Consider the following 12,104-nt stretch of genomic DNA (forward strand, 5'->3'; position numbering starts at 1 on the left):
GTAATTGATCTTGGAGGAAAAGTACATGGATAGATATGAAAACATTATCCAAATATATATGGCAAACAAACAAAGCCCTGAGGAAAAGCAGTATAAATTACTTCTGGTCCATATTTGTGAAGAGAAGAGACAAACTGCAGCAAGGAAGATACCTGGAAAACTGATACAGGGAGCTACACTCTGGAGCAAACTGTCTTGGGAATAAGAACAAGGTGGTCAAAATAAGTTCAGGAAGTCCATTTCAGCCCTATGTTTCCTTGTAAAAATTACTATTTTTCAGTTGAAGGCTACTACTTTTGTTCTACACATCTAAGTATATACCATAAAGCTTCAAGGAGGGCTGCATGAATCCCAGTATCCTACTTCCTATCTCTAAGACAGAGAAAATGAAAATCCAGTTAGGCATGGTATCTTCATTATATAGGTAAGCATAAGAGAATTGCCAGGGAAAAGTAAGATTAATTTGCTATGGAGAAGAGAAAAATATCTCAGTGCAATTGATTGAGTAAAGCCAAGAAAGGGCATCCAGGAAACTGCAAGCTGTTGTCCCTAGCCTCAGTCACCAGGAACAGACACACCTATGCACATGATGAACAAGAAGGTGATTTGGAACAGCCAGAGCAAATTTACCATGGCCAGGCTGTCTGGCAAAGCTTGCTGCCTTCTGTAATGTTATTCCTGGCTTTGCATACAATGGGAAAGGGGTGAACATAATTTACGTCAGCTTTGGCACAATTTAAACAGGTATCCTTCCTGTCAGACTGGAGAAATGCAGACTGGATCCCTGCATTACAGGGGAGATGGAAAACTGGGCAGTCAGTGGTTAAAAGCCCAAAGTCCCTTTTGATACCTCTTTGATATTGCTTAAGAAGCTCTTCCTGGTTCTTGAGCAATATTCAGTGTAATTCCTATACTCATTTTCGTGAGGGAGAATGTTTTGTGCTTTGTGTACACTGGAGAAAGAACTTGGGTTGTGGAAAAAAGTAGAAGCAGATGAGTTGTCCATAATCACCTGCTTTGGAATTGAAGGAAAACAAACTAGATGCTGACACCCATTCAGAAATAGGTGACATACTGTTTGTAAGTCCCCCCCACTATGCTGGGTACAGTTGAAGCAAGAACCTTTAAAATAATAGGCAAAAATATGGAAATGGAATGGGATTATTCTTCTTCTGAAGTCACAATGTTTTTCCATTTCCAGTATTGCAACCCACATATGATCACACAAAATACCTGTGTTCTCTGCTCAAAATAACACCCAAGACACACAGGACTTCAAACAGAGCAAGGATTAATACCTCTGAATGGCACTTGGCAAAGGTGCTTGCAATATTCTGTGTTAACTTTGGAATAAATTCCCCACTTTTAAGAAGTGGACAGATGATAAAGCAATTAAATATCTGAAGCACACATAAGAATTCCTGGGCGGTGTTTTATATCAAGTGCTAAACTCAGAAAGAGTAAAGAAATTTCCGTCAGTAACAAAAGCAGTACTGAAATATTAAATTCTATCGTGCTTGGACAACTATGATTTGGGCTAGTCAATGGAGTCAAGTCTGTCAACAAAGATTTTAGCCAGTTACTTTCCTTTGGTTTAGAAAGCTGTAGACACAAACAAACAAACAAAATGTAAATTAAAAAAAATTGCCTGATGTTTCCAAAAGAGCAGTCAAAATAAAGTGGTTTCATTTATGTTCCTGGTCTCCAAACTGAACGTTCTCACACATGTCTATGACACTTGCTGGATACAGCCCAGTCCTATAAGGATTGATTCCAACTGCACATAGTTTTCCCAGCTGGAATTGCACCATTAGATGAGACAGATCTCAGGACTGATGACCTGGCTTCTTACTACTACTCTAAAATAAACCCAACAAAAACCCCAACAGATTAAGAAAAATCAGAGGTGATTATTTTAATCTTCTTCTATATTGTTCAACATTTTGAGTTTGCAGAGATCAAAGGAAAGATTCCACAGTTCAAACACACCTGTACAAAAGAAGCAACAAATTGCCAGTACATCTTTAATTCAAAAAGTACTAATAACTTCATAAGTTTAGAATGTATTATTGAATTCCTAAATTTGACAGAAATTATTTTACAGCTCTATGAACACACTGTGAAGCAGAGGCATTGTTAATTCATCTTAACAAAACTAAAATATGAAGTAAATACTTCCACTAAATCAGTGGATAGCAGAAAATAATGGACACCAAGCCTAGTAAGTATACAACATGTAAAATAAAAGCTATGTCATGATTAATGGAGTACTAAGATACGAAAAATACTTATTTTTTCTTATTGAAGGTGTTTTATCTTTTCTCCCACATATTTCCCTTCCAACCCAGGACATGGTATAGAGTTCATGTTGTCTGACTATATTTCCAAATTCTTTATCTCTTACATCACCTGCTCTGTTTTCACCATGTTGTCTTTTATCTACAGAGATGAAAGAAAACTGCAGGAAGTAATCTCTCTTTCCAGCCTATCTTCCTATGTCTATATTACTTTTAAAATAAATTCTTCATTTGGTGTTGAAAGAAAAATGCCAATAAAGAATACTATCAGCTACAAAAGGAAGGCTTATGAAAACTTTGGGGTGGGATAAGGGCACGTACATCTACACACACCACCAGCTAAGCAATCTTTGTAGGCCTGACTTTGCTCTTTTACTTGTACTTCTCTCAGGCATTTATCCAAATGCTCATGGAGAATTTATGGTATGTAGGAAGCTATGTCTCTCTCATTACTGATCTTGCAACCCAGTGTGCAGTAGATTACATTAATTCCCAAGGAATGCTCTCTGACTTAAGAGTGTATTAAGCACATAAATAATGCTTCACGACTTTAGAGTTTTTACATGAGATGTCTTCCCTGTGCCAGTTTTATTGACAAGTGTTTTAATACTACAAAAACAAATAATTGAGAAAAAAATCCAGAAGGGCCATGGAAAAAATTTTTCACAATACCTGAACTTTCAACAGGGCATAAATGAGATTGTCTATTCCCTATAGTATCTATTCCCTATATGTAACTTTTCTACATCTTTAATACTATGAGCAACCTCACAGTGCCTTCAAATAAGTATAATAATAGCATATGATCTCCCTTGCTAATTGCTGTAAGTATTTCTGAGTGGAAAGGGAACACAGTAAACATCTGTTACATTACTGAGAAGCTGCTTTCTAAGAATTCATGGCTGTACATTAACAGCATACTAACGCTTTAATCAACTGCTATTTGATCATGTTACCAAAATCGTGACAGTACAGGGGATTGATGAAAGTGTGAAAGATTAAAAGAGATAATTTTTTATGTAATGCATTTACCAAAAGCAAATGAGCAAGATCCCACACTTTGTGTGTGCACCTGTACATCTCAGTGTACTAGAGAGTCTGTGTGAAATCACATTCATGACTTGGTTACTAGTGTGCAAGGTGAGTACAGATTCTCCGTTGGAGCAAAAATCCCCAAATCTGCCAACAATTCAAAATAAGTTCTTCAGCTAAAATTAATTGCATAATTAGTATTTTAATCTCTTGGGGGAAAAATCTTATTTATGTTTATACAGACTTTACTAACAAAGGACATAAATTACCTCCTACTCCATAACACCAAGTGAGTTACATCAGATATATCAGCTACTAAGGAGCACCAAATAACCGACATAAGCAAGAAGACATTTCTATTAGAATTGCCAGGTTTTGTGTTCCTTGTTACACAACCAAAGAGCAGGAAGGATTGCTGAAGAGATGCAGTATTGGTGTTTGTCAGATCATAGCTGAAAGCTGGTGCTCATCTGTAAGGTAGCAAATGATGAGCTGCCACTGTGGAGCAATTTCATAGTCATGTTCACACAGTAAATGTCTCTTAATTAGCTTTATGACAGAAGAAGGAGACCTATTGATTCAAGCTGAATATGAAACCTCATCACTTTTACCTGAGTCAGCTCTTCATCAAACTAAGGGAATTCATGGTTCTTAAGCCTGACTGCAGCCACTTCCCTGACTGTGAAACAAGCTGCACACTGTGCTATAAATAAAAATTCTGCTCTGCCATTTAATCCAACTACTTCAGTGTGTGCATGAACCACAGAATGGAACTCTGCCAAAATGTTCAGGTCAGACAGCAGAGTTTTATTTCTACTATTTGTATCCCAAAGCTCAATTTCTTATCAACTTTCAGACTATTGCACCCATGCCTTTGTTTTCAGAGTATGTTTGTTCATGTTGTACTGACACTGAGATTTCAAAAGAAGAGTGACAAGTGATAAAGTCTGAGAGTCTTACAATTTTCTCAGTGTGCATTTTTCTTATTCATGTATAGGCTTGAACTGTGCTAATGAGGTAATGTAAATTGCCAGAAAATGTTTTAACTTCGAAGTCAGAAAATGCTCTTCTGGAATATTTCAAGCATACATATTTGTATTTTTGAACCAAGCACAATTTTATGTGTTCTAAAATTAATCCAGACATTTCCATCACAGACAGAAAAATTAAAGTGAACAATTAATATAAAGCAGATATTGCAAGCAGCTGACAAAAGAAGAAAAGTCTTTTCCAAATGTGAGTTTAAAAATAATGTTATCCCACATACACTCTCAGTCCTTTAAAATTGGCCAGGTTCCCAAAGTATTAATTATGTAAACTCATATCAAGCATTCTGTGGCCATTTATAGATTCATAAACTAATGCCACAACTGCAGGTGATTGGAAAGAATCTTTTCCCACTCTATTAAATTGTGCTATTCCTGAGCAGATTTTAAGAACAGTGCAAAACATTAGAAGTATGTTAAAATGCTAGAATAGCCTTAAACAATAATTCCCTCATACTTTGAGAACCCATTTTGCCACCAACTCTTCAGCTTGAGAAAGAGTATAGAATTACAATTTCTTTTTAAGTACATGCAGTGACACCCTAGTGTTAGCACACCCCATACACACACAAAATAAATAAAAATCCAATCACATGCAGAGACTTAGGCAAGTCATTAAGCTGGGTTTTATCAAAGTGGATTTATTCACATAGAGCCCTGATGACATGTTCGTTCAAGGTAAACAGTATTTATATAAGAGCCATGGCTACAATTAGTCTAAGAAAAACTATGGATTCACTTGCCTTGTTTATTTTTCTTCCAAAAGATGCTGTCAATAATACTAAATTATTGCTAAGTGATGGACCTCAGCAACAACTCTAAAGCATTTTAGAGAACACAGGTTATATTTTGTCTACCAACCTCTGAAGAAATGTCATAAAGCTCCCCTCCAGACTGGGAGGAAAGTAGTTTTTGTCTCATAGAAGAGCATTCCCTACCTCCCTGCCTTTAGATCTATCTTCATAGCTAGAGCCTCAACTCTTCACCAGTATTTTATTCAGAAGCTCTGAATGGGTAAAGACTCTGTGTTGATATTCTTAATGCAACCATCCTTCCATAACCTTGCCTGGATACCTGCATGCTCTGAATCAGTGAGTGCAAAAACATCAGTTCTGGTGACCATAACTGCAATCACCACTTCATGAACAGTAGAAATTCACTTGGTTGTTCAAAACTTGACCCGTTTTTTCTTCCCCTTGATATGACACACACCGGTTTGCTCAAGTGAGGTTTAGAGTTGATATAGCTGGAGTAAAATGGCACATGATTGTTATGTTTTGAGGGATGGCAGTAATGGAAAAGTTGGCCCAGGCCTTGCCCACGTAATAGTTTCATTCATGATCTGCCAGTAGTCATCTTCACAACCACCATTCTCACAGCACAACAAGCAAATATCTATCTCACGATGCAAACTAGCATTACATACACGTTATCCTGTATTGTAGAAAAAACAAATTTTAACCAAGACCATTTGAACTAAGGCCTGTCAAGCAAGTTCATGTAGGATCTGGACTGTTTCCAGCTGTCATTTTCCACTTGGGAAGACATTGCAGACTGGGCTGTTATGCTAATGGCACCTATTTTAGGCTGCAGTCTGTCCAGAACATGAATACCTGCTTCTGCTCTCACCAAGATCCACCATGCCAGTGAGTAGGACTCCAACTGTCTTCTGTAAAAGGCAGTAGTCAAGAACACTCCACAGCAACAAATTTGTCTTGCTCACAAACAATTTCAAGTCTGCACTTGAATTCCCTGAAGGAAAATAGATCCCCTAGGAGCTGCATGAAAAGTTCTGACTAAGGCAGGTCACTGCTAGCCATCTTTTCCCCCTGGAGCAGACAGAGGTTTTTGTTTCCACATGCAGTGTGCAGTGCACACCTGGTGAGCCCAAAAGGTCCAAAGAAGGCTCAAACCCATTGTCCATTCACTGTATCATCAGTCAACTGATCCACAGTAGGTCTGGCCCCACAGCAGCAGCAAGATTTAGCCTAGAGCTCTCCCCTCACGTGAATTTTGTAGCTTGTCCTTCTGGAACAGCTAGAGCCAAAGATTATATGAAGGAGGGCTGAAAAATAAGGTTCAAAAAGAGATACTCGGGAACATAAAAATTAAAATGAAGAGGTGGAAGGTTATATAGATTATCCAGCAGTGAGATCATTTTGGAGGTATTCATATGCAGTGGAATTTAATTCTGGCAGAATCCACCCATATGTATCATCACAATGTTGCACCACTGCATGTGCCAATACAAAAATGGAATTCTGGTATTACAGATTATCTTTGAACTCAGAAGCCTGACACTCAGTACTGGGTTTTGATATGTTTATGTGCAAGCCTAGGACACAACTGTCTGCATGATAAGATAACTTTGATTAAATGAACTGCTATAATTTTTACATTCTTATGAGTTGTTTTCACTCTCTGCAAGAATCAGCCAAATTTGCCATGACATATCTAGTGACTGAAAACCCTATTATACCAGATAAAGGATCCCTTTTAAATTTCCTGTTTGACTTGTCACTTATATGCTATTAAACATAAGAAAAATATTTCACAAAAAACCCAAATTAATTTTGCACTTCTTTTTCCAGACACAACAAAAAATGAAGTTAAATAATTTAGTTCAAACTGGCTCTTCTTCATAACAACGTTTTTTAAAGGTTAATGTATTGTGTATTTTGAAAAATAGTTCCCAGAAAGATGTTTTATAAACCATGGGGACAGTAACATATAAACCACATGTCATTTTGTGATATTTTGATATGCCAGCTTCATTGCATGCTCAAAACCCCACAACTTCCAGGAGACTTTTCCCTGTCTTACAGTTTTTGCCATGCCGCCCTACAGCTACCAAAGGGGTGATTCTGGCAGGAAGGGAGAGGGCAGCACAAAAGTTTAAAGTTTGGCTGCTGCAATATAATAACTGTGATACATTGAAAAAACTCTACATTGTTTTAACTGTTTGACACTAGTAAATGAAAACACATGCTCTGCTTAGTAAGATGTATTACGTAACATAGCATAGCCAGCAAACTTAGCTAGGAATAAAATTAGTCTACTCCTTTTCTCAAATGTCAAAGTTTGGGAGTCTACTGTAAATACAGCATTCACTCTAAAAGAGATGTCAGTTATAATTACCTTAAGTACAAGTATTAGCTAGTAGCTATCTACAATATCAGACCAAACATATTCAGTACGTCCAAACAAAGAAACAAATCCTCAATGCAAAACAATTATTTTTCCCACTTAACCCCACTGCTAACAACTATAGATACAAAGAAGTTTTGGATCTGGTTTTCCCTACAGGCGTCTGTAAATCAGGCTTTTTCACATGATTCCCTAAGAAATGTCAAGTCCATATTCTTTTTCCCTAAGTAGACAGCAACCAGAAGAAAGCCAAATTAGGGTTTCCTGAGCCTTCCTGGACAGCAGAGTAGGATAGGCCTGAGTCTTGGAAAGTAGAGGCGGGATGGACCTGCATTCCACTGTACCTGATGACTAATTCAAATAGTAGGAAAACCACAGTGGTCAGAAATGTGTCAAAAAATACCCTGAAAAAAACCCAGAAAAAACACTAAGGCTCTTTTTTTTAATAACTTCCTAAAACTGAAATTTTATAAGAAGGGATCAACCCCCAAGTTCTCTTCAGCTCTAACAAAGTAAAACACAACATGAAGATAGACGAAAGCTATCAGAACAAGAGATTCTAGTGAAAAAAACACATTTCCATGCACCTCTGTGCTGTAACTGGAAAGTTAAGTGACAAAATCAAAAACATGAAACGCTGTTTTACCAAACACTAAGAACTTATTCTTCACTTGTTCCTTCAACAATTGTATCAGCTCCAACTGGATAGATGACAGTGAAACACGGTTTATAAGGCAGTACAATCTCGGGGATTGCATCCTGTAATTTGTTTGTTCTGGATTCTGTGGCTTTGTTTTCTCATCCCTGTCTCAGATCCGGGATGATCTGCTGACCAATTCATTCTCTAAAGACAAGTCTTTTTGTCTCTACTTAATTCCTGTCTAGAGAGACAACACTGAGCTCTTTAAGAATGGAACTTTTCTGTTATGCAGAGCCATAAAAATTAGAGCATGTTTCCATCCATCGATGAAGCACAACAGTGTTGAACTTTAGAATCATGTATGTTGGATGGCACTGGCATAATGGCACAATGACAGAGACAAAAACAAGTAGAAAAATTCTAATTAGAAGAAAACTTTAGAGGCTAGACAAAGTTGAACAGACAGCCACTGAAATACTGGATGAAATGTCTTCTGTAATGGTACCACCATCTCTCACTCTGATGTCCTGTCATCCCTCATTCAGTATCCAAAGGCATTGACTGCAGAATTTTCTTAGCAGCTGATCCCCCAGATGAAACACAAACATAATTGTAAAAAATCCACTGCCTTCACACTGAAACACGCTACCCACCAGCCTTCCTTTTCCAATTATATTGTCTTTACTTATCATTATTATTCCTCCAACAATACCTTAATCTTTGATGTCAAAACAATGAAAGAATTCATTAATAAAAACACACTTTTGAGAACAGCAATAATATTTTCTTTTTCATCCTAGTAAAACACACATATGTGGAGGTGAAAGTACAAAAATATATGGGAATAGGGAGCAATTTGTGTTCCAGCCTCCTGACCAGCACATTTGCACACAGTCTCTCAAACAGCTCTGGAAGTCACTGTACTGGCTCTGTTCCTTTGCAGCTGCAGGAGGCAAGATGTTCCTTGTACCAGTGAAAGGAAATCCCAGTCCATGAGACATGGGGTCAATGTGTTTCACCTCTGGGAGAGAAGACCTGAGCACTAGAATTGCAAAGTGCTGGTAAGAAGGGCAAGATTTACTCTGGTAACCTGTTCCCAGAAGTACCTGCATCACCAGAAAGAGAGTTGGGCTAGATTGCTCTCCTTCAAGTTATGAACTTGATTCCACTGTTCCCCAGAGAGCAAGAGTGACTCTGAAACCTCAGTTACATGCTTTGGGACTTAAAGAGCACGGGAGTTCACTGGAATTTAAGCTTGCAGAACAAGGCAAAGAAGCCCTCTTAAAACAGAATATTACCAGTACACATTTTAATTTTTAAAACTCATATTCTCTTTGCTTACAAAAAAAGTCTCTAGTCCCTATCAAACAAGACAATGCTGTAGAAGACAATCCGCTGAACATTTCTGGATAGCAGCTAAGTACTAATACTCTTGCTTTTTCAATGCAATTATTTGAAAATAGTAACTGGAGAGGCAGCTACAAACAAAATAATTAGACTGATGTTTCCACACTGCAATGGGAGAATCTTAAAAGTTATTTCACTGAAAAGAAATGAAGTTTCCACCTGCAGTTTTATGCATTTGGCAAAGAGAACTTCACTTCTGCAATGTTATTTTAGGACAGAAAAAATGCATGCCAGAGTTAATCTTGCAGTGGATTAGAAGCTTTGTCTGAACTTCACAGTTAGCATAAACTTAGAGCCACTATTCTACAGTAGTGAGCAGAAAGTCCAGTGAAATCATTTAAAAAGACAAGCACTGGAAAAGTTCCTTCCCTCAGCCTAGGCAATACATACAAGATTCCTGTCTGGTCAACATAATCCTCTCTTAAGTCCTTTTTTGACAAAACTAAATTCTTAGAGTTAGCTTGACTGGAACTGTATATCTGTTACTTGCAGACTACACACTGTTCCACTTTTACCAGTATATAAAAAACTCCACATTGTCTCCAGAAGATGAGATTAAAAGAAAGATAATTTCAAAAGAACATCATCATAGGAAAGAAAAATAATGATATTCTGGAGAAAATAAAAATATCTTAAAGAGGGGTAGAGATGAAAAATCATCTTAACTCCTCAAAATAACTTTAGGTTTCCCTTCTACGAAAGAGAGGAAGCCCTCAAGGTGTTTATTTCTTAAAAAATACTCTTATAACTAAATCACAGGTTCTTCTAAATGTCGGTGTCTGCAGGAGAATGCAGATGTAAAATGCATTACAAAGCACAGTGGACTCAGGCAAGCACTGCCACAAAGTGAGAACAATACGTGCAGTACAGAAACAGTTGTGAAATTGCTGCCTTAATGCCAAGGAACTACGAAGTGTTTTACCATCCAGATAGAGAAATATTCTTTTAATTTTATGCTATGAGTGCTCTTCCTGCAGTAAGCAATAAACTACTCTTAAAATGCCAATGTTACGAGTGTCATATAAGCAAGGAGAAGAAGAGATCACTGCCAGCTTTGCAAATCTACTGTACTTCCAGACTCTGGGAGAAAGGAATGGTTAAACAAATATTCACATAGGTTGGAGGGGTTTTTCTACTTGTATAAATTTTAATCAATCATATTTCTCTCCCTCAAAATGCATGCAACCTGACCAACACTAGTCAATTCCTACTGAATTGTTAGGATAGATACAAAGGAAAGTATACAAGTTCTTTCAAAGACGGAACTGAAATCTTCCACCAGTGACACAGGGTGCTTCCAAGTCACATTGTCTTTAAGATATTAAACCACAGACCTGCACACTGCTGTCCAAATCACTATAAAATCACTAAATCCAGCAACTTTGTCATGATAATTCTCACTAGAGTCACAAGATACCAAGAAAACTTTTGAGCTTATTTTATTTAAGAGCTTTAAGGTTGCTGTTATACCTGGATTTGCCCTTTTCCCTGACCTTCTTTCATTTTGTCTATTATTCTTAATCATTTCTAACATGTTGAAAGCAAGTTTCGATAACAAAATGCAGGCTTTAAAAACCCCGAAGTCCCACAACAGAAAAACAAACAAACCCCCAGAAAGTTGTTCATAGCTACTTGCCTCTTGGCAATTTCTGAGTACTTCCCAGGTTTAGTGCAATATATCCACAGAAAAGAAGACAGACAAATCTTGACATCATGGTCACAAACCCAACCTCGCACTGGGAATGGCTCTGACAGGTATCACACAGAAGTACTGCAGCTGCATTTAAGTGAACCGTTCTCTCTGTGACAAGAGGCAGCAACACTTTGACACGAGCTTAGTTTACACAGTGGGAGGAGACAGGATGACATCATTCACTCCCACTTCAAAACGAGAATTAGCATAAAAAAATATTATCAGGCTCCCCCTGCAATATTCTTCTGGGGTTTGTTACAAGATTTTTTCCACCACTAAGGGTAAGGCATTACCATTTTATTACTTATATTTCATGAAAATAAAATAATGAATATCAAACTTTCTATTAATGGGAAACTGATCTGAGAGACATTTTCACTGTTTTATCCAAGAGAGCTGGACTTAAACTGCAAAAACAGCATCTGCATTACTCAGAGAACTGTTTGCTATATTGACCTCAGTATTTTTGCAATCTCAACATTTTTCTTAAGGTTAATTCAGGCTACTCGTGGCTTTCATCCAGGCAAAATAAATACTAGTTTAATTTGACATGACATAATAAACAGACATTGTAAATATTTATTCAGCAAAAGAACTGGACTTGAAAAATCTAAATGTCATTTTTCACTTGTATCTAGTGTTGGCAATTTAAAAATACTTTATAATTTTCCCTTTCATAAGTGTCTGGTGAGTTAATGGGTACAACACACATTGAAAGGAATAAAGCAATGCTTCTCTTTCCAGGGTGATCTTCTCACCAGTTACATAACTTTAGATAGAAAAGAAGTTCCATTTTTTCATTAAAAGCTGTTGCATTCCATGTTTACAATGAGCCAAGTAAG

General features: G+C 37.3%; 1 protein-coding gene across 5 annotated transcripts in view; it reads right to left on the reverse strand.

Annotated features, from left to right (window-relative positions):
* The window catches only part of LOC120513356 (ABI family member 3 binding protein), a 139,883-nt gene extending 128,505 nt beyond the window's left edge, over window positions 1-11,378 (reverse strand). For all 5 annotated transcript variants that reach the window (XM_039732700.1, XM_039732699.1, XM_039732698.1 and 2 more), the window contains exon 1: window positions 11,206-11,378. In XM_039732700.1, coding sequence (XP_039588634.1) covers window positions 11,206-11,284 — 79 coding nt within the window. In that variant the 5' untranslated portion in view covers window positions 11,285-11,378. The remainder of the gene's footprint in view (window positions 1-11,205) is intronic.
* Window positions 11,379-12,104: the final 726 nt, after the last annotated feature.

This window comes from Passer montanus, unplaced genomic scaffold (genome assembly GCF_014805655.1).
Source record: "Passer montanus isolate IOZ18808 unplaced genomic scaffold, ASM1480565v1 scaffold80, whole genome shotgun sequence".
Classification (NCBI taxonomy): domain Eukaryota; kingdom Metazoa; phylum Chordata; class Aves; order Passeriformes; family Passeridae; genus Passer; species Passer montanus.